The following is a 24,216-nucleotide window of genomic DNA, read 5'->3' on the forward strand; positions in this document are numbered from 1 at the left end:
ATGGGGCAGCTCAGCGCCATGTACGGCGCCCAGGCCATGAGAGCGGAAGGCGTCAGACACTTCATTCATATTTACGTCAAGATGAAAAAGATGAAAAATTCACCACATTCACACATGCAAATTCTTAGATTAGGAAGTGAAGTCAAAGACAGACAGCATGCTCCAAGCAAGCCCCTGAGGCACTTTAAAATACATGAAAGGGATTGTTGGTTAGTTAGTTTCCCTTTTAGAGTATAAATACACCCTATCCTATAGCCTTGCATTAGATCCCAGAACCAGCAAGAGGGAGCAGAGAAGTGCCTAATTTGTAAATAAATAAGTATCCGGACCCTCGTCCGGAGGACACTGCGGCCTGCATCACACATTTCTCCTGCCAGCACTGCAAATGACAGTATCAACACTACTACTAACACTCACACTCCTACAAGTGTGACATTTTAGACTGTTCCAGGCCCCAAAACTGTAAGAATTGCTTGGGCCACGTGTGTTAGCCATTATTAATATATGTATATTGAATTAATAAACAACTTTTGTTGTGCTGATCTCTAAATTAGATAAACAGTGCCACTTTGTGGTAGACTGGCAAAACAATTGACAATTTACAATTAAGTGTTGGTGCAGTTCACCGGAAAACACAGGCTCAAATTAAGGACAGGCAGTGCTTAATTTGTAAAAAAAAGAAAAAAAAGTGTCAGGGCCTTCGTCAGGAGGCCACTGCAGCTTTTACTACCCATTGCCAGGCCAGCGCTACCAGTGACAGTACAAACATACATACTAACCATCACACTCCTTCCTACAGGTGTGACAATTCATATTATTCAAGCCCCCCCCAAAGGTACAGAAATGGCTTGGCGGCAGGTACTAGTCATTTTTAATGTATATTGAATTAATAAAAAGTGTTGTTGTGTTCATCTTTAAATAAAAGAAACAGCACCACCATGTGGCAGACTGTAATAAGAGCCCATGTTGGCAATTAAGTGCTGGTGCCGAGCACAGGAAACCAGCGGCTCAAATTAAACACCGGACGGCTGGTGAGGGAAGTTGGCTGTGTGGGAACTGTCAGGTACAATTCCTTTTTTGGTGCACCCACTTGGGGTGGAGGTGTTGGCTGATAGCCAGGAAATCCTTTTTTATTAATAAATTATGACCAGATGCCAAGAAGGAAGAAGATGGGAAAATGGCAGCACGCCATGGACATTTATTATAAAGTTTAGGGGGGCAAGGGGAGTCATGCTGTGCTCCCGCAGGATTCCCCTAAACATCATTCACAAGACCCTCTTAGAAGAGAGAGGGGCTCAAAGAGGAACCATACACAATATAGCATTGCATATAGGAAGGTTCCAAGAAAAGGGACTCTCAGTGACATCACAGACCACCCGAGTTTCCCTATAGCCTATGATGTCACATGGCACCTGGCGGCATAAAGCAACCCTATTACTGACAGCTACATATCCACATTTCTATATGTATTTCCTGTCTGGTCACTGAAAAGTTCTCTGGAAATGGGAAAAATGTGCTGCAGATGTAAAAGGAACCTATGGGGCAGTGTACACTTAGAAACTAAAACGTCTTGATATAATAAAGGCATAATTCTTTCCAAATTGCTTATTGCTTTTCTCATTAAAAAATACAAAGTTTGAGAAAGACACACATATTAGACAAATCCCAGAAATCATCTGCTCTCAATGGAACGCAGACATCTGCAGTTCCAGAGGAATAAATCAAAGCTGTAGGGATCACTCAGAAATAAACAGCCCTGTAGAGGCAAGGACATGAGTACTGGAGGGGCAGATGTGCCATTTTAGATCAGGCTGAAAAGTGGCAAAGAAAGAGGTGGCAATCAGCGACACATAAGCGAGGGCACTGAAAAGAGCAACTCGGAAAGCGATGCCCACACACTGCGAAAAAGTGCACGTCGATGCTGAGCTACATACCTCGAGTCCAGATTCGCAATGGTCGTTCGCCCAAAGCTGTACGCATTGTTTTCTACAAGAGACACAAAGAGCAGCCCATGAGTTGACGTGACCAGTGCAATGTTGCACACCTAGAAATATGATTTACCTTTAACAGTAGTTTTCCAGCATATCCACCTAAGGAAGATACTTGGCAGAACACTCCCTGCTGTCAAGAGGAGGCTCTCTCAGAATACTCACCCATGCCAGTAACATTAGAAAGTACTCCTGTATGCGAAATCAAAGTGAATGTAAAGATGCTTAGCCAGACAAGCCTCTGAGATGGAAGAACCAAGACACGATAGCACATTCATTCATAGTAAGAATGCTTGGCAAGGTTCACGTGACCGGAACAGGAGCCTACATTCACAGCCCAGCAGCTGTTTTACCTCAGGCCTGGGACTGCCTGTAGATTCATAGACTAGCTAGAACAGAGAACAGAGCACTGGAAGTTACAGGACAGAGGGCACTGAAGAATATAATTTGACTTAAAGAGGAAGACAGACTGATTAACTTGAACATCTAAAATAGAGTCTTACAACTACCCTTTCACAGGTGGGCAGTGATTTCCACGTGGCTGCTTTGTAAAGGGTTAATGCTAAAAAGTGCTACAGTAATGATTTTACCTGATTTGGGCTGTCATGGTGCGCTTTTTGGTAACACAAATTAAATGAAGTCCCTATCGTATTGGAAATACCTCATTTATTTAACTTGGAAATAGCATCTGTATTTGACTAGATTCCTTAATCGTTTCCCAGTGGTAGTACAGATCTCTTTTTGGTATGAAAGTATGGAAATCCTAAGTGAGATAATATGGGAAAATCATAAAACTCTGCTGAACATACCAGCATTATAATGCTGATGCGAGAGACCTCGCTTGCAGACAATTTTATCAACCCAACAAGGATAGCCACCAAAAGATAAGAGAACTACGATGTGACTCTGTAAGAAATTGGGTTGTTGGTTGAGGGGTGTGAACCTCTACTCAAGCAGCAGCCACAATCCTCGTCAGGGTGAACCACAAAAAGTCACTAAATTAACCTGTGCTTAACCCTCTGGTAGCTTGGCACAAAAGCTGTCAGGGTTAACGTAGAGGCAATGTGTAAAGTATTTCTGCAGCACACATACAGTAATCAAGTGAAAACAAAACAAAGGAAAAATCACACACTAATTTAGAAAAATAGACTGCATGTTATTAAATTATTTGACACAAATATCCAATCAGTAAAACCAGAGTCATTAATTTTTAAAGTTTAAAGTGAAAAAAGCACATAAAAGATCAAAAGGGCCAACCAAGGACATCTAGTCAAGCGAGACAGGGGTCAAAGTCAAAAGTTATGACCAACCGCGATGGAGCACGGTTCATATATACAAAGTGGATTGGGCCTCATCTTCGCATACCTTCAGACTTAAAAGATATGTCAGAAAAAAATATCTGAGATGGTAAAGTTTGGTGGGGCAATGCAGTCCAATATGTCCGACATGGAGACGTAGAAAGAGAGCCACTGGGCAAAGTTGTGGTGAAGATTTCTACGTTCGGACGTAGTCTCTTTTTTTTTTTTTTTTTTTTTAGAAGTCGAATATTTCCAGCGGGACGAAGCTGCAGGCTGTAGCAACGAGGGCTCCAGGAGGCTGGATACGCTTCCCACAGATAGCCACTGACCAGGATTTGCTTCTGCGGAGAAGAACGTAGCTACCGCAATGTCAAGTCGCCAAGCGATACAACTTGGGTGGATCGGCGAGCAAGTAGGTCTCAGTGTCCTCTCGGTTCTCAGTCCATGTTTTGGATTTGGGCTATCTGAGCACATTTAGCACCACTTTTAAGGGGCCAAGAGCAGAGGAGCACCACTTGGAGGGTAAGGACTCACTCAGGCTGGGTCCAGATGTGGGATCAAGATGGTTGGAGCCTTTTATGTCCCATTTCTTTGATCAACTCTATGTCAAAAATATAAGTACTGCTGTTACTGTCAAGGCTGGAAGCTTGGGCTGCGAAGAACAACATCCTTTCAGATGTCCAGTTTGGCTTTGGTCACGGTGTGGAGACGGTTGCACAGTGCCCTAATCTCAACCTTATTATAGGGAAGCATGCTAAGGCCGAGCGAGGTCCATCCATATGGCTTTTATGGACCTCTCCAATGCCTTCGACATGGTCAACCAAACAAAACTGTGGTGCATGCCCAGGAGTTTGGGGGTTGAGCAGGCTTTAGTTGATCTTCTTTGTTGCCTCCACTGGGATACTTTTGTTAAAATACGATTTGGTCAAGATGGAGAAAGCACCCCCCACCCCCGTATCAGGTAGTTTTGGGGGGTACGTCAAGGGTGCATTCTGACCTACAGACATTCATAGCTCTCAGTGGTAAAGATATGACGCAAATTCCAACACGTGCAATCCCTGTCCTTCTATACGTGGAGGATGCCGTACTCATCGCAAGAAGAGTAACTGGGTTACAAATATTGCTGGACATCTTTGTCTGTTTAATGAATTTTCTGGATCTTACTGTTAGCATGTCAAAACTCGTTACCATGGTCTGTGGTCCTCCAAAGTCCAAAACCAAAATAAATAAGATTGGGGAAGTCAAGATTGACAGGGTTAAGCATTTTAGTTACTTGGGGATTCATTTTGATGAGGATTTGCAGTCGGGACATCTAATTAAGACGAGGTGCATGCAGTTTAAGAGCTTGATCGAGGCAGTGTTTAGGTTTGCGTACAGGCTTCGTCATAAGCTGGTGAAGGAAGGGACACACATTTATAAATCCAAATGTCTGTCAGTCACTTTATACGGAGCTGAGGTCTGGGGTTATTTAAACCCCACAGCGCTACAGAAGGATGAAAACTGTTTTTTGAGCACCCTCTTGGCTATACTTATAACACCGCAAACATCATCTGTCATGATGAAACTGGGCTGACACGTCCCGAGGACTTAGTTGGTTTTGCCCTACTGCATTTGTAGCATAAAATCTGGTTTTGTACAGAAGTTTTCAAAATCGCTGATCACTGATGTATTCACACTTCATCATGTGGCCAATATCCAATGGATGGTGCATCTGAAACGGACTTTTTACTTTTACTGAAATGGGCATTCTAGAGTATTATAATTCTACTGTATTACTGGAGTCTGTGTCTAAGGAAACATTGAAATATATTTACTTTTGCTATAGAGAGGATTGTCGGAAACAGATGGAGCAATCTATGCAAACTGTTGTGCCCCATTCTGATCTCTGTACTTTTAATGGTATAGCACCCTATAGGACGCTTGTTATAAATACTCAGGACAGATTCTATCTAACCCGTCTTAGCTTAAATACCCTGAATGTTCTGCTAGCCTTCCCTTTTCAGGGCACCTGCTTTGAACAACCTCCCATATGCCTTTGCTGCCTAGCGCAGCATAAAAGCACTATATCACTTTGTTTTTCTGCACCTTTTACACATATCCCGTAAGCACTTCTTACTACCCTGTCTACGTGCTGCTAAGATTAGACAATACCATGCTGCTCTCCTCTTTTTTACAACAATTAGCAAAACCTGAAGTATGTTTTTCAGTTTAAAATGTAATTGGAGTCGCCTTAAGCATTAGGAAACAATATGACTCATGACAGAATTCCTATGTGTCAGTCTATATATTATATGTAATAATGAAATTATGAGGACCTCATGTACTACATTGTAGAGGTTTATAGGTTTTAAGTGGATTGTTTTAAAATGTGCATGATTTTTATGGTTTTGTGTGTGCTTTTATGGTGTAGTTGCTGAATAAAGAATGTAACTGATTGATGTCCCTGGAGCTCTGATCAGAAGGTCAGACAACTAGCCCTTGGGTTACTCTGGTAACCCTGGGTTGTAGCAGGAAAGCAGGTGTAAAGCAGCAGGGCAGTCCTCTGAGGGCACAGGTCAGGCTTCAGGTAGCATGGCAGTCCTCTTGGTGCAGCAGAGCAGTCCTCTGAAGTACACAGCAGGCCACAGGCAGCAAGGCAATCATCGGAGAGTCATCACAGGTCCAGAAACGAAGTGAAGAGTGGGTCTGAGGGTCCTAATTTGAAACCTGGTGCCAGCTTTGAAGTCGAACAAACCTTTGGCGTTTTACCCCCACCAAAGTGTTAGAAGTTCCTGCCTCCTTCCTTGGTCCTAGAATGTCTGGACTCACAAAAGTCTAGTGTGAAGTTATGTGTGTGTATGTGCTGAGGAAGTGTCTTTGAAGTGCAAGTGGGGATGTGCACAGCTCCACCCCCTCATCTCATTAGTATGGCCCATCCTACTAACACCCAGCGCCCCCTATTGTGCAGCTGTATGGGAGGAATACACAAAGGTTAACTGCCAACCACACCTAGTGATGAGACCCAGGAAACAGGCAGCAGGCACCAAATTCGACTTAACATGAAAGATGAATTTAAATTACAAGTCCTTAGACATTAAACATGATTATTCTACCTGCACCCAAACAAAAGTTAATATATTAAATGTAATAAGGTGACCCAAAGTCATCCTTTGAGAGAGGTAGGCCACACAGTAGTGCAAAATGAACTTGTCAGTTGTCACTACCAGAATATGTAAAACTTAAAAGTACATGTCCAACTTTTTAAATAAAATTAACGGAGTCCTATGGGCTGTTTAGGGCCTAATTTAGGGAAGACACATGTAATAATAAAAAGGAACGTTTAGGCCTGGCAAGGGTTTTATTTTGCCAAGTAGAACTGGCAGTTTAAAACTGCACACAGGCTGCAATGATAGGCCTGAGACATGTTTTAAGGGGCTACTTAAGTGGGTGTCACAATAAGTGTTGCACGCCCAATAATGGCATTTAATTTGCTAATCCTGGGTGTACAGTGACTTATGAGTAAATACATATTCCAATCATGTGTAAGCTAATTTTACCATGTTTAAGGGAGTGAGCACAAGCACTTTAGGCCTGGTTAGCTGTGGCAAAGTTCATCAAAACAGCAGGGGAAACTGCAAAACGTTTGGGGGAAGACTACCCTAAAGCTGACTGGTCTAACAGATTGTTTTACTGGAGACATGACTTAAACATACTGAGAAAAGTAATTAAAGCAAAATTATCAATACACATTCAAATACTGAAGAAACAATCAGATTGTGAAACATTTCGGCTGGCTTTTATGACAGTACTGAACAGGGCAGTGCCTGAGAGAACACATTTTGGTACTCAATAAATACCAAAGGAAAATACTTGTGCCTCATTATTATCTAGCTCTGAATCTAAAAACAGCATTTGAGGGGCCCTGGTGTTTCACCAGGCGTATACTGTTTTGGACCCATATTTTGTAATCCCCAAATCCCATATCAAAGTAAGAAAAACCTGTTCAGAAAACTGATGAGACGGCAAAAGATATTAGAAGAAATAGTCTAATGGACATAAGAATCTGAAAGGATATTAAATAATGAGCAGGACACCGTTACCTGGTTACCTAGGGAATCCCTCGATGGGACGCTTACTGGCAGCTCTCACTTTTCACTTACATAAGAAAGCAGCTCTTGTATAAGTTTCCTAGTGCCCCCACCCCCTCTGTTTTTTCTTAAATTGGATTCTCCTGATGGCTGGGATACTGACAGTCCTTCACTCTCTCTTACCTATGATGGATGTGTTTACTGGTGATCATTCACACTCTCACCTAGCAGCCCCGTTAATAAATGGGACACTGGCGGTCACTCACTCTCTCTTACTTAGGAGGTACACTGATGGACGTGCTCACTGGTCTTTCGATGAATGGGATATTGGCAGTCCCAACGTCTTGCTTATCTAGGAGGCCCCCTATTATATGAGACACTAGTGGTCACTCACTCTCCCTTACCTAAGAGGTCCCCTGAGAAGTTGACCGGTAGTACGATTCCCACGGACAGAACACACACTGCCACCAGCAAGCCGATGATGTGTCGCTGGAAGGAGAGGTAATGCACAGCATCTGCCCCGCACTTCTCGCGGATTTCATCGTCTCTGTAAGAAAAGTGGAGAGACTGATAAAAACAGCAGACTGCAAAAACAAGGAAAGAGAAGCGGTTTAGGGCGAGAGAGAGACAAAGATGGCTGACTGAGGCAAGAATGGTAGAGAGACAGTTAAGAAAAACCTTGTTAGGTAGTGAGTGAAAGATGAGGGTAAGGAAAGAACAAAAGAGGAAGTCATGAGCATTTGAAACGCGACCATGAAAAGGTTCAAGGTGGGCATGTGACAGGAGTGGAACATGTGAAAGAAGTAGAAAAGGTTTGGAGCACAGAGCAGGCCAAAGGTCTCCTCCTTGCATACCACAGACCTCAGCTTTCCAACCACAAGGTGCAGCTATTACAGCGCCCTCCCCCTTTATTTTCTGATCATTCTTGTCAGCTTTTTGATCACATTTTAATACCAAAAACCAGGACATCCACACAACACAGAAGTAGGACTACAATTTTCCATCAACTGAGTGGCACTAAATGACTCACAGACATAGAAAATGGAGACAATGAGGCACTAAGGGGAATTAAATGCCGCTCTTAGACACGTTATTATCTGTGCTAACTAAATTGCTTTCTGCTAGGGTCCGATAACTAACCCTTCACTGGAACTCATAAAGATTTACCTCACTCTGTGTACAGTCGACCCTCTCTGAAAAGCAGGATATGGACTAAATTTACTGAACAGGACCGATGTTGAGAATTAGCAATGGTCCTGGCAAATCCGGGATGCCTGGTCACCCTAATTTGGATTCTTCTCCCACTCAGCTCTTTCCAAATATGGCTGCATCTTTAACCCCATCACTGTGCCTAAGAAATCCCAGTTGTTGGCTGCTTCTGCAGGCAAAGCACCACCCCACGCGCCAGACCATTTGCAGCACAGCATAACGTGTATTTTTAAAGCACACGTTCACCTAGAAGGATATTTTGGCACTGAATAACAGATGTTTATTGCTACCTAACTCAATGGGACTCATTTTATCAAACTCAGAAGGATGAAAGGCTGAGTGGACCGGCTGGGATTTAAACCTGTGAGTATGAGGTCAAACACCTGCCCCTACAGTTGATGCATTAGCGGCAGCTTAGCTTGAGTAGTATGAAGGGGGGGGGGCTTAGGAATTCCCAACAATCACGCAGGGACATTTTCTTTAAACACATATGTGAAGCTGGACATGAGAGGGGATTAAGGGACAGTGGAAAGAAGGAGGAGTGTGGATTGTTAGGGGTACTTAAAATGCAATATCTTCAAAACGAATCAACATTTTTTAAGACCTTCAAAACATGAGAGAGAGAGAGAGAGAGAGAGAGAGAGATTTGTCAGTGGGGCCATGTAAACATCCCAGGTGAAATCGGACAGACACTCCACATTAGGGGGTTGTCACACCCCAAACACCCCCTTGGAGCTCCGCCCCTGTGCATTAGTCCACTAAGCAAGCAAACCCGGCTGCACATCGGTCCTCGGGCGTGGCCGGTGCTGGCTTGTACGCCGCCCCGTGTCCCATGGCTGCCTTACGTCACTGGTGACCTGACTCTCCTAGCTGGCAGCTTAATAAGAGCAATCTCCTTTATCACTCGCACCTCCCACTGTCCTGGGCACAGGAGCTAAAATAAGGACTAATATAGGAAACTGGCCCGGTTTCCGGCTCCTGGACAGCGGTAATTGAGTAAAGCTGCTTACTTTATCCGGAAGATGGCGGTCAGCCAGGAGCAGAAGCCCTGTGAGAAGAAAAAAAGAGAATGTCATGGCACGCGTCAGAGACTGTGGCTACCAACAGAACAGCTCCCGCCAAGCAGACTGACATTATGTTAGATCACGCAACGTCAAGACCAGCTCCCACCACAAGGACTTACATTACAGTCAACTCACATGACCACAAGAGCAGCTCCCGTCACAAGGACTTACATTACAGTCAACTCACATGACCACAAGAGCAGCTTCCGCCACAAGGACTTACATTATAGTCAACTCACATGACCACAGGGGCAGCTCCCGCCACAAGGACTTACATTACAGTCAAGTCACATGACCACAGAAGCAGCTCTCGCCACAAGGACTTACATTACAGTCAACTCACATGACCACAGGAGCAGCTCCCGCCACAAGGACTTACATTACAGTCAACTAGCTCCCGCCACAAGGACTTACATTACAGTCAACTCACATGACCACAGGAGTAGCTCCCGCCACAAGGACTTGCATTACAGTCAACTAGCTCCCGCCACAAGGACTTACATTACAGTCAACTCACATGACCACAGGAGCAGCTCCCGCCACAAGGACTTACATTACAGTCAACTCACATGACCACAGAAGCAGCTCTCGCCACAAGGACTTACATTACAGTCAACTAGCTCCCGCCACAAGGACTTACATTATAGTCAACTCACATGACCACAGGAGCAGCTCCCGTCACAAGGACTTACATTACAGTCAACTCACATGACCACAAGAGCAGCTTCCGCCACAAGGACTTACATTATAGTCAACTCACATGACCACAGGAGCAGCTCCCGCCACAAGGACTTACATTACAGTCAACTAGCTCCCGCCACAAGGACTTACATTATAGTCAACTCACATGACCACAGGAGCAGCTCCCGTCACAAGGACTTACATTACAGTCAACTCACATGACCACAAGAGCAGCTTCCGCCACAAGGACTTACATTATAGTCAACTCACATGACCACAGGAGCAGCTCCCGCCACAAGGACTTACATTACAGTCAACTCACATGACCACAGAAGCAGCTCTCGCCACAAGGACTTACATTACAGTCAACTCACATGACCACAGGAGCAGCTCCCGCCACAAGGACTTACATTATAGTCAACTCACATGACCACAGGAGCAGCTCCCGCCACAAGGACTTACATTACAGTCAACTCACATGACCACAGGAGCAGCTCCCGCCACAAGGACTTACATTACAGTCAACTAGCTCCCGCCACAAGGACTTACATTACAGTCAACTCACATGACCACAGGAGCAGCTCCCGCCACAAGGACTTACATTACAGTCAACTAGCTCCCGCCACAAGGACTTACATTATAGTCAACTCACATGACCACAGGAGCAGCTCCCGTCACAAGGACTTACATTACAGTCAACTCACATGACCACAAGAGCAGCTTCCGCCACAAGGACTTACATTATAGTCAACTCACATGACCACAGGAGCAGCTCCCGCCACAAGGACTTACATTACAGTCAACTCACATGACCACAGAAGCAGCTCTCGCCACAAGGACTTACATTACAGTCAACTCACATGACCACAGGAGCAGCTCCCGCCACAAGGACTTACATTACAGTCAACTCACATGACCACAAGAGCAGCTCCCACCACAAGGACTTACATTACAGTCAACTCACATGACCACAGGAGTTGCTCCCGCCACAAGGACTTACATTACAGTCAACTCACATGACCACAGGAGCAGCTCTCGCCACAAGGACTTACATTACAGTCAATCATGCCACCACAGGACCGGGTCCCACAGCAAAGACTTCACATGAGCACAAACGCACCTCCGGCCACAATGCTTACATCACTCTTTACTCACAAGATCACAAATGTAACTACCCTACAGTAACTTATAAGAAGACATTGTTCCAATAATTTTGCCTGTTTAGACCAAATCTATCTTTTACATATTGAGTCTGCATAAGTTTCTGTGATTATGGATAGCATCAGATGTGCCAACGTTTATATTAAGTCTTATTTTACACCACAAAGCAACTCTCGTTCATGAGCAGCGAGCCCAGTGAAGGTGGCAAGAGGCAGGGTGAGAGATATTCTGTGGCAATTAAGTGGAAACAATAACAGGGATTTCCCATCTGGGCCCATTAATCTGAACCGGAAGCAACATCACCCCTGGTGGTCAAATTCAGAGTTACACTGTGCAGAAGACCGATGTTAGGTCAGAAAGAGAGGCCGGCTCCAGGCTGCTGCTCTGTCCCATCAGGCTGCAAGCTCTTGGGCGGGGAGCTTCTACACCGCTAAGCATTCATGTGTTGGCTGGTTTAGAAATAATCCCAGGGCCACCCCAGAGCACTTTGTGGCAAACAAATAACTAATGGCATCAGTCCTGGTGCCGCTTCTCCCAGCAAAAGCCAGGACGTGGATGACTCTAGGGCAGAGGTCTTGAAACTGGGGGGCCTTAAGTGTTCTGGGGGCAGCAGGCTGTGGCCAATAAAAGCATTGTGCTCTGTTTTAAGTGATAAAAATGAGCTGCAGTGAGCCACTTTGTAATGGGCCATCACAAACATCTTTTGTCACTTATATCCTGACTGTGAGTATGTGGAAAAGATGTAACGGAGCTTGACTGCAATGTTCAAATAGGTTTAGACATATTTAAACACTGCCAACTTAACAGAATAATTGAAATAAACTGAATTACCCGATGATTTTTTTTTTGTGTGTTTTTTTTTTTACACGGGGACGCAGCATTATGAAAGTTGAAGACCACTGCTCTAGGGTCCCAGGCTTGGAACAGTGGTCCAATTTTGTTCACAACATAAAGAGTAGATGCGGACCTTCGCCCTGTCTCGTGGCTCATGTCTCGAAATGGCCAACCGAGATGTGGGACCATTTGTGGAATTGAAAAATGAAGTCCAACCATTGACTCCAATGAGGATATGAGGTATGGTCTCAGATATTTGGGTAAGCCCAACCCCCAAAATACTATATTACCCTTCTACTAGACCAGAATAAACCAGTCACTACAATGAGGCAGAAGAGCTCAGTGACCTATAGAAAGATCGGAAGTGACCGGGTCCTTTTAGGGCAGGTGGTGCCTCTGGCGTGAACTGAACAGACCAGATATTATTTGTTGTTGACACCCAGACAAGTGACTCCCCCTACTTGAAACATCCTAGCACTTTCTAAATCTGAAGGTCCTTCGTTGCTACCTTCCTACGTTGAGAAGAAAGCCCTGGAGTTTGGCGACCATACACTCACATTGTCTCGCTGATCGAAGTCCACCGAGCTGGAGACCGAGGTCAGTCGTTCATACCGGTCATGGTTGTCAGAGTGCAGTGCCGACGCCACACTAAACAAAGACAAGCACAAAATTACCAACTAATAACCTATGAGGGGAGAGGAACAAAGCAAGGTGACATCAAAATAGAGGATTATAATAAAATAAAGAAAAACAGGCAGGAAATAAAGAAGTGAAAGCTTTAATGAAACAAGAAAAAAATGTGGCAATACCCAAAGCAGGACTTAAAGAAAAACAACAGGAGAGAAACGATAAGGTCAAAGAGACGAAAAGAGTGCAGGAAAGAAAGGGTGGATGAAATGCATGGAAGAGAAACCACGAATGAGAAAAGACTGAAAAAGGAAGGAAACATGAGAATACAGAAAGAACACAAACGAAAGAATAAACAAAACATGAAAATCAAATAGAGAAAAACAGACAGAACAGAAAGGTGAAAAGAAAGACAAAAGGCAATTGAGAGCAGAACAGAAAGAAAGGTAAAAAAGGAAAAAGGAAATACCAGATTCAGAGAAACAAGTAAATAACACAAAAGAAATAATGGTTTAAGAGTGAAAAAGCAACAAAGGTAAAAGGAGGGGAGAAAAATAAAGACCAACTGATGAGAATGAAAGAAAGATAAAAGTCAAAACTGGAGGCGCAGAACAGGAAGCCGCATCACCGTGAACACCAAGGAGAAAGAGAGCCTGATTAGTTAAGCAGACATTTCACAGCACGAGGACACAAGGATCATGGCCAGACCACCTTAGAGTGATTTTTGGCCAGACCCAGTGCTCTCCTTCCGCACTCTCACCCACCAGGGCAAACTCTGGCTTAGAGCCTGTTCTGGGCCACATGAAGGATGAAGGGCACACACAGTGGCAACACAAGAGGGCGCCCTTTAGCCTGAAACCATGGGCTCCGCCTGCACAGAAGCCGCCTTGAAGAGAGTTCCCATCATGCACTGCGCCGTCCCGCAGCCTGTTGCACAGCAAGCGGCACCAGGCGCCATCACAACGAGCAGCCACAATATCCAACCGTGAGCAGCACAAATAACGGAGGTTAAAACAACACGAGAGAAGAATCAAAGTTTAAGGACAAGGCCACCCTAGTAGTCACAGTGCAAGAGAGCATGGAAAGCTGGAGGCTGGGCTTGACAGTTTCATCTATAACCAGTAGGAGGCAGAAGCGCTGAGCATGTCAGACTCCGCTTCAACAGTATAGCATTGGCGACCAGAGTCTGCAGAGGATAGTCCATGCAAGCACTAATTGTAGCTGCATAACTCTGGAAGGTGGCATACATCATTGGTGAACTGTGGTCTGACCGTGGTGGACATTAAACTCACCTTCACCCGTGGTACTTGTGTTTTTGAATGCTATGCCCGGGGTACCCGACGCCGTCTCTTCTGGCTGTCATGCTTGATCTCTTTGCGTCAAAATTGGGCTTCGCAATGTCTCCATGAGCGTATGGACGCCAGGCCTGTTCCCAGAAGACGTGGTCAAAGACCCGCTGTGAGGGAGTTGTGGTGCACTCTCTTAAGACCTGCCACTGCACCATGCTGATGGCATTTTACTGCTAACTGACTTCTGAATCGTTCCTTTGAGTTTTGTCATGAGTTCCTCAAACACGTCAATTGCTTGAGGCCATATGGGTGTGTAAATCTTTATTGAATCAATTTCATATAAGGCTCAAAATTAAGCAAATTCATGACTGTGGAACGGGAGACCATTATTCTGTGTTGAGAACGCTTGGAACCACCCTTTCTGTGATCTTTTCTTTTGGCGGAAAGAGTCGGTCGACCATCACTGCTTCATATGACACTTGAGTGACCAATGATCACCAATATTCCTGGTGGCACAGAAATCAGCCTCCAGCATGCAACCCACCATGTCTGGCAGGAATGACACAAGGGTTTGGGATGCGAGTTTTTGCTGGAGTTTCGGCAGATGTGACAAAGCTTTATTATGTTCATAACCAGAAACCATATCTCATCTATGAGCAATTCTTCAACAAATTTTCTGGTACCACCAACTTGTCCCTATCCCTACGGTAAGATATTACACACTTTCTGCAAAATGCGCTCTCTGTGAGTCGGTCCTGCAATATGCAATAGTGACAGCTACTTGGACATATATCGTTGTGCTGCAAAGTTGAGATTTCAGTGGCTGTGGATTGGTCCGAGGAAGAGTTTCTTGGCAACTTCTTGGCAGAGATCCTTTTCCGGTTTGTGGATCACTGGTACAATATTTACATTTGAACCTTCTCCGGTTTGTGGTCGAAACCCCAGGCAGAATGCATCTTGATTGAGTCAATGTCTAAATAAACATTTTTGGCTGATCTGGCGGAGGCACTGTAAGGGCTGTTAAACGGGAATCCCCTGAGAATTCGATCACAAACTTAGGAAGGTGGTATTTAAATACTGTACTAGCTTTGTTGCTTGGGTTCTGAAAGGGTCACATTCAAGTGGCAAATATAGGTTTTTAGTAGAATTGTCTTGAGGAGTCCTGAGAATTTTGAGGTCTAAAACTGCTGGGCAAGATACAAATATCTCAAAAATACAGAACATCGGATTTCATGTAGTATACCAAAAGACCTAAAATTGTTTTTCCTCTGTTCTAATAAGATGTCTCTGCTTGGCAAATAGGACATGTTTGCTATTTCTGGGTGGACTGGCAATGATTACATGTCCTGAAAGACTGCAATGCTTCATTTACTTACCAGTAAGTGCATTACTCTTAGTCTTAATCTCTTAATCTTACTTTAATTCATTATATAGTGTGGCAACCCTACCTCTTGGACACGTCAATCCGGCCAAATGATTCAGTTAAAAAGGCCCTCCATTACACCCGGTTTGTACCGAGCCACATACCTCACAGATGGACTGGCGTTAACACGATGGGAGGGATGAAAGTAACGAATTAAAGCACGGGTAGGATTCGGAGTAATGCAATTATGAGTATGTAATTGAAACAATTTGCCCCCACTTGAATTAATTACTAGTAAGATTTACCCAAGCAAACACCATGACAATTGTACATACTTGGTCGGAACGTTAATAAAAAAAATCTTGTCTCCTGTTGACTTCTTGCATTCTTCTATAACGCGTCACAAAGGTGCAAGGATGGGCCATGTGGCAGCCCTGCGGGTCTCAACCGTTGATGTTCCTTAAGCCTTGACCCTTCCCTGTACTCGTATGGGAGAAGGAAGACCCGACTCCTTGTACGCCATGGTTAATAAGGAGTTTATCCACTTGCTTAGGGCTTGGGATATTGGTCTAAAACCCTTCATCCCTTGCCCAAAATTTCCAAAAAGAGAACAGGACTACTCATTGCTCCTTATGAAAAGCAGAATTCAACTCTGGGACAGAGGAAGAGCCTGGATGTACGATCGTGCCCTCAAAATGGCTAAAGAAAGGATCTTTACTTGATGGGGATCCTAACTCTCATAACACCAACCAGGTTTCAGTGTCAACATCTTGATATCTACTTTCTCGAGAGGCTCAATCTGGGCTTTTCATTGGCCTCTAGAACTGCAAAAATGACATTAATTCTCTGTAGATTGTTAAATCCTTGAAATAGTCTTTGGACCAAGCCTTGTACAGCCAACAAGTTCTTCCACAAACCTCTAAATGCCCTTATAGCTGCCCACTGTATTTTTAACGTTGAGATTCTAAGCCCCGACGCAAATCCATCCTGTGAGAAAGAAAGGATATTCACCAACAACGTGGACTGAGGGATTAAATTCTTTGCAGTACGCAATTTACTATATGTATCCCAATGTTTAGTGTAGGATCTTAATGCAGATAACTGTACAGTCCTGGCCAACTGATCTGAAAGACCCCGCTTCTTTCGCCCTAGCCTTTCAATTTTCAGGACGCTAGTCTGAGCCTCGCTAGAGAGGGGTGACATGGAGAGGAGTAAAGTTTAGGGAGATTGAACAACAGGTAATATTCTCTCCGGCTCACTCCTAATCAATATCAGGAGAGGATACCGATAAGAGAAGGGCCAGGCTGGCGCGATCAGAACCATGGCAGTCCTTTCCTTCTTCATCCAGATCAACAATTTCAGAATCAAGGGAAAAGGAGAGAAGTCATACAGTAGGCTCTGGGACACGAACACAAGAGTGCTTTCAATATTCAATCCCTGTTCTCCCTTGCTCTTGAACAAAAGAGGGGTCGAAGAGAGTTCCATGGGAACACAAACCAATCCACCACTGGTTCCCCAAAGTCTGACCCATCTAAGCAAACATCTGAAGACCGAGACAAAAATCTGTGGAGGATGAAATGATCCTGTTCAGCCTGTCCTCTACGGAGTTAGAGATGCCTTGAATATATACAGCTGGTAATTAACTTATTTTGCCCTCCACCCAAGTGAACATCAGACCATATATCCTGACAAGAGAAGCCAACCACGATCCCTCCTGCCTGTTGATGTAAGACTTTGCAGTCATATTGTCTGTTCTTACAATAACTGAACTGCCTGCCAACAGGGGAGAAAAAGGCAGAAGGGCAAATTGAATGGCTTCTAATTCCCTGCAATTGGATGACATTAGCTTCTGAATTGGAGACCATACACCCTGAACCTGGTGAGAATCTGTCCATGCACCCCGTCCCACCGCACTGGCATCTTTTTGGATAAATGGAGTCGGAGGCGACAATGATGCACCCGCCAATATATTCAGGGTCTTCAACCCCCGTTGCAATTCCTGCCTCATACTGAGTTACTGGAATCTGGTGCAACAGATTCCGGTTTGATGTACTCCAATGAGACAATAGGTACCTTAAGACCTTGTTGATGTGAAACCTGGCCAAAGGTACCACAAAGACAGTTACTGCTAGGTCCCCCTAGATCTGTAACCAAACTGCTGCTGTTGAAATCTCTAGCGCTGAAAGGCTGGATATGTGTTTCTGTATCTTTTGGACGGATTATCCAGAAGAGTTACCATGAACAGTAAAGAACCTTTCCTGATAAACACATAGCCCTGAGAAGGAATCAATGGAGATTAGTTGGTGTTTATCAAGAACCCATATTCTCTTAGGACAAAGAAAACTCTCTCGATATGAGAACGAGTTAGTACACTTGTTACAGAATAGACCAGGTAATTGTTCAGATAGGGCTGAACAAATATCCCCTCCTGATGCAGCACTGCCATAAGGGTCTGAACCTTGGTTAAGACTTGAGGGGCGGGCTTTATTCCAATGGTAGCACCCTGTGCGGAAAGTGACGATCCCCTAATGTGTACCATAGAAACCTCTGCTGCTTTGCATAAATTGGAATATGAATGCAAGTGTCTTGTAGATCAATGATAGCCAGAAAACGTTTCTCTGAAATCATCAAAATTATCTTTTGAAGTGACACCGTCCTGAAATGAATATTCTTTATCCAAAATTTGACCATTTTCAAGTCTAGAACTAGTCTGAATTCTTTTCAGGTCTTTTGTACCAAAAAAAGAATAGGACCAAAACCAGTTCCATTCTTCCCTGGGGGAACAGGAGTAAGATCTACATCAATAATGTCTGTACCCCGCCCCATAGGACCTTCTTCTTTGTAGGAACCCTGGAAACAAGTGTAAGGATGAGACCCAAGTCTGGAGGCCAAGCAGTGAAACATATCCGATAACTTGTCTTGATTATATTTAGCACCGAACTGTCCTAAACATTCTTTAGCAAACACAAGAATATGATGGACGGAGTGGTGAAACTTTTCAGACATTCACCCCCAGTCACAGTTCTGGGTTGAATCCATCATCGTTCTTTTGCTCACTTCGCCACTCCAGTTCAGACCTGGTCATACATCAGTCTTGACCCTGTACCTCATGAGAACCATCCAGCTCAAACTTCCAAGCCAGGTCTTCCCTGGACCGGAAACAAGCATCTTGGGATCGGTTTCGGGGTAACACCCCTCATCAGCCAGGCTGGCTGGCTAGCTTGAATCCAGTTGCAAAGTGAGCAAAAACATTCTTTAGCCATTCTTTGCAGATGTCATTTACCCTTCCTACCACAGCTTCTGACTGAAAGAAGGAGATTAACTGCCAAGATTTGTGCTTAGATGATCCAGACACAGTAGAAGGCTTGTGCGTCTTAGACATCTTTGTCTGAAACTTCTTTCTGCACAAAGAATATGATTTTGATTCCCTTTCAGAGGCGTCAATATAATCCCAAATCCAGGCAGGACTTAAAGAACGGGAAGGGATTCCTTTGTGGGGTAAAGTGTATTTCTTATTGAGAAGGCCTTTGTGATCATTGAATCCAGCTAGTCACTGAACAACTTTTTGACCTCAAATGGGATCCTTAGTGAGGAGGATTATTCTGAAATGTGTGTCTTCCAGTTCCTCATCTAGAAGTTTCTTTTTGCTAGAACATTAGCTGCTACTGATACAACCATCGCCCTCAAATGTTTGAAGAGCTATCCGGCATAAATATTAACTCCTGTTCCATCTGAATCAGAAGATGAAACAGTCTGTGCCCCCCTTGATTGCCAGTGCTAGTGACTTAAAGTCTCTTAAAAGAGACTGAGAAGTAGAGGACACATAATTACTGGCTTTCAATCCCAGATTACTATACGGAAAGATTTCTTCAAGCCGCTATCAATCTTATGGTCCACTGCATTATTAGGAGTACATTCATCTACATACACTGCCATCCACCCCATCAAAAAGGTTAATGAGCAATCTACATTGGAATTATGTGGAATATTGTCTTCTGAGTCCTCCAGCACAAAAGTCTTTTTTATAAACATTGGTATGTTTGATCCACCTTCTTCCATTGTCTAAAAATAACATCTTTAATGTTCTTATGTATCAGAAGTGCAAGTGAGGGAGGCCTAACACTACTGCAGGAAAAGACCCTCTGCATCATCAGGTACCAGGACTGGATGAAATCCCAAACTGCATCAAATGTGGTTCAACAATTTGGCAATTCTCTCCTCACACATTTGCCAGAGGAAGTAGTACTAGGAGATTCTGCATCTGAAGCCGAAGAGTAGTTCGAAGGAGAATGGGAGTCAAACTTCCTGCTCTAGACTTCTTCCTCTTTATAGGAGCCTTAGTCTATAAAGCCTTAGAGACCGCTTCAGCAATCATCTGTTGCACTTCTTTATTAGACAACAGCATTGGAGACAATGACCGAGAACCTCTAAATCTACTTTTCTGATGCTCTCCGTCCCATCATCATGACTATCATTAGAGGAAGAACCCACTGCATGCTTCCTCTTACCCTTTCTTTCACGTTCCATCTTTACTGTCTAGATCCCTACTGGACACATCAGCTGGGAACAAGAGTTGCTTAAATGTAAGCAAGGAGGCTCACGCCTCCACTTATTAAAAAACATTCAAGCTGCAATCAGAAGCGAAGGAAATACTTTTCGGCCACTCAAGCTCTCTGACAAACTATCCAGTGCATGTGGGACACTGATCGCCGTCCTTGCGGGCTGCAAGCAACCAGACCAGCTCCCGCCCTCAACGCAATGTTGTACTCAGCCAAAACACCGCTTAGCTGTGGTACACTTCCATAAGGTAAACATATGGCCGCAGTCAGTGATCCACACCGAAAGGAAATTCAAATCAGTGACAGACACAACTAAAACAGAATGTGATGGGGAGGAAGGGGCGTTTACACCAAACAGCTTGGAGTTTGAGAGCCATGGCAGCCTTACTTTCTAATAAATTCAAACAAGGAGAAGGAGGAGGTAATTATCTTACACTTGTGTTAATGAAATGCTTTTATGTTTTCTATAACCACGCAATTAATAAAGCAATAATGGACTGTTTACATGAAGATGCATCTTACATATTTTCTTAGGAGTTCAGACACTGATCTAATGGTTGTTGGTTAACTACAAAATTAATAATATTTTGTTAAAGGTGACACAATAGTGTGATGCTCAGGATTAGATCATTGTAGAAGCTATTGGGCTTCTGCCGGGTCACCCTACAGAAGGAAAGATTGTCTGGACCAGGACAGTTGCCAAAGTCCTTCCATCTCCCAAAGTCAAGATCCCACCAAGTTGCTGTGTTAGTCTCAGTTCAATGTGTATCCACGGTTGTTGCAAAGGTTCTATGTGGTACCTACCTACATCAGACTGGTGGTATTTTGTGTGTGAATTCCTTCACTTGGAGGCAGTACCAAGTGATGCTAAACAATGTAACTTCATTGCCGTGGAAGTTGCACAAGTTCCTAAGTCTGTGGATGTGGTAGAAATAAGCAGTCATGTGGATACTAGAAAGTTCTCCTTTTACTTAGGCACTGAGAGCTCTTTCACACAGATACTAGCCAGGATGTGATCACTGCAAAGCGTGCTTCCCATGTGGCATTCAATTTAGTAAAGATGGTGACAAAAGCACCATAGTCTACAGTGCACAGTAAACATTTGCACCACGCAGTAAACATTTACACCACTCTGTTAACATTTATCACCAAGTCTCTGGCTAGGGAAAATGTTGGTATATGTAAGAGTGATGAATACAGGAAGGAGACCCCACAGAACCGAGCACAAGGAGAAGGTGAGGATGGAGGGGATTTACAGGGGGCATGTCAAATCAAGGGTAGGACACCACACTGTAAACATTTGCACTGTTCCGTAAACATCTGAAGCACACTGTAAACATTTACTACCAAATGAAACACTAGACCTCGACTCTAAAGATACAGATTTGGAGAGATGTGAGTAAATGGCAGTGTTTGTAGACAACATATAAAGAGGTGTAGGTGAGTAACCAATGTGTTTCAAAGGGAACCTATTAAGTCCAAGAGTACTGCGTCATAATGTAAACATTTACATCACACTGTAAACATTTAGCACCAGGTGAAACACAAGAGTACGTGTCTAAGGAAAACTACTTATCGTTGCAAGAGCGATGTTTAAATGGAAGAGACTGTATTGAACACAATGAGGAGTAAGTGGAGGCGGGGGGCAGTGGAGCTTCAAATGGCAAATGCCCCCCGGGTTATCAAGTGTGCCCCTCCCCCCATACACAGTTGTATGGAAAATGTGGCAGGTCATTCAATAGCTGCATGTGCCAATGCGAGGGTTTGGCCAGAGCGCCAACACAGTGCGGCCATCTTGGCTCGTGCCCGAGCCAGGGCCTAATAGTTGCACGCGGGACGGCTGACCCATTAAACCTGGTATTACAATGAACTCTGATCTAACAGTATCGGTACAAAGGCCTGAGACCCTCTTGCCAACAAGAGTCAAGCTTGCTCTGGCATTGGGAGCCATTCTCATGTCCATTCCATACTTGCTGCTTAAGTGTTTTCCTGGTCCAGTGTGACTTTACGGTTTGGAGCTAGGGCCACAACTAGGCATCATATTGGCAAGACCTTAATATCCAGTCCTGGCCTATCGCTTTTCTTTGTTTTCAATTACAATCCATTGGACTAACGTATGTGATAAAAATAATCAGTAAACATGTACACCATCTGTAGACATCTACCGCCAACTGGATCACGAGCCCGCATCCACAGAAACACAGGCCTCATAACAATCTGTAAAAGGAGAGCCCAGGACTGGAAACTGTGTTCAGCCAGTAGGCACTGATGAGGCATCTCTGTTGGGAACTGAACAACCAACCAGAAAATAGTTCACACCCCTGATCTCTTCAAGGCGTAACATGCAATCAGAGTTTGGTTTGTTTAGGAAAGGAAGCAGAGCCTCAACAAGCAAGAGAGCAACTGTACACCGCCAACCCAATCTTCGGCCAGCCAATGACAGTTGGCACTGGTATAAAATTCAGCATCAGAACCTGAGAGAATTTATTTGTGTTAATTCGGAAGGAAAAAAATGAGTAAGAATCTGAAAAAGGAAATTGAATAGATTTCAGAAGGAGGCAGAAGAGGAGCAAAACCTGCTGGGGAGGGTGGGATAAGCCTCCCCGAGAACATACTATTCCATCTCCTCTTGGTCGCTCGCCATCGCTTTCCGCCGCTGTCTACGTTGAGTTGGGCAGGGGAAGGGGGGAAAAAATGAAATGCAAAGTTAAAATCAACTACAGCTTGAAGTGTTGTGACAGCAGAACACGGCCAAGGAGGACAGCCTAGAACACAACTGGAAAAACAAAATTGAAATTAGCGCTTGTGCACACCGTTCCTGCTCACCGTCCACAAGGCCGGGTCAAGTGGAAAAAGAAAAATGGTTGTTATTGAGCACATCTTAAACAGCAATGCATCGGTCACAAAGCATGCAATATAATTTATTGTTCAGCGTCTTTATACACCCAGGCCTCTTCTAAATTTCTTGATGAAGTTTCCAATCCCTTTATAAATATAGCGCACTACACGTTTCGGTTGAGTTTTGATCACAATGATCTGGTTTTGGTCGATATACATACAGTTCATGGTCACCATACACGGTCCAGTATTCTGGGTCACCAAGTAATGAAATCTATAGTAGGCAGGGACGTCATAGATAAGGGGTCACACCTCCTGATTCCAATGCAAAAGGAAAACCCATCCCTTTGTGTTGTGTCTAGATCTGAAGGCCACATCTCCAGATGGACAAATGCATTGAGACACACGGCCAAACTTACAGTGCCTTTTGCACACCCAAGTTCACCCTAGGGGTATAAAAACAGGAGCTAAGAGGGCAGAATCTTATTCAGAAACTGTGCGATTTTGCTCTTGCAAATTTGATTTACTCGTGTGGGAATTCAGCCTACGTGACATATTAAGTGTGAGAAAATCTGCTCATGGTGGCAGATTTGTGGGTAAAAGTCAGTGAACATGGACAAATGTATACATTTTTCAGTATTCACACACCATCATCGTGAAGTTTTCTACTATCACAAGCACCAAAGCACACCAGAAAAAAGTTTTTTTTTTTTTTTTCCTCATTTTGCGATTGAATCGATAAGGAGGTTTCTGGAGTCTGATGATCTTTTCTTTCGTTAATCTTTGCCTTTCCAGTCCCTTCGTTTTCTGGAGAAACTCATAGGAGAGTATCACTTTCATTCTTCGATCCATCAGTTTTCCTCCAATTACCCTTTATCTTTTCCCATATAACCATTGGTTTGTGGGGAAGAGCTAGCCAAGTTGGCTACTCGGCAGAATTCATTTCTGCCTGGTATTATGGTTTACGCCTTAATCATTGGATTTCTCATTTATAACCCAGAAAAGCGGTCAATTGCTTTGGAAGTAATTTTCCCAGATTTCCCAAAAATCTGTTCTCTTTGTATGACCTCTGCTTCTATCGAGATTATTGATTTTTATAATGTAATTTAACCAATTCGTATAATTTGGGGCGATTGGTTTAATCCAATTAATACAGATTTCTCTCCGAGCTAATAGCATTAATACGAAAAGTAAATTTTCTTGTTTTTTATTTAGCTTAATGCTATCCGTCTCTATAC

At 43.9% G+C, this 24,216-nt stretch overlaps 1 protein-coding gene across 6 annotated transcripts in view; it reads right to left on the reverse strand.

The window, feature by feature from the left end:
• TMEM63B (transmembrane protein 63B) overlaps window positions 1–24,216 on the reverse strand; it is a 417,772-nt gene that overhangs the window by 115,488 nt on the left and 278,068 nt on the right. For 4 of the 6 annotated variants that reach the window (XM_085610286.1, XM_085610283.1, XM_085610285.1 and 1 more), the window contains exons 4-8: window positions 22,756–22,800; window positions 12,860–12,950; window positions 9,573–9,610; window positions 7,758–7,900; window positions 1,935–1,986 (exon numbers count right to left, since the gene is read on the reverse strand). In XM_085610286.1, the coding sequence (XP_085466412.1) occupies window positions 1,935–1,986; window positions 7,758–7,900; window positions 9,573–9,610; window positions 12,860–12,950; window positions 22,756–22,800 (369 nt within the window). The remainder of the gene's footprint in view (window positions 1–1,934; window positions 1,987–7,757; window positions 7,901–9,572; window positions 9,611–12,859; window positions 12,951–22,755; window positions 22,801–24,216) is intronic. The other 2 variants (XM_085610287.1, XM_085610288.1) reach the window with 1 other exon arrangement.

This window comes from Triturus cristatus, chromosome 6 (assembly GCF_964204655.1).
Source record: "Triturus cristatus chromosome 6, aTriCri1.1, whole genome shotgun sequence".
NCBI classification, from domain to species: Eukaryota; Metazoa; Chordata; class Amphibia; order Caudata; family Salamandridae; genus Triturus; species Triturus cristatus.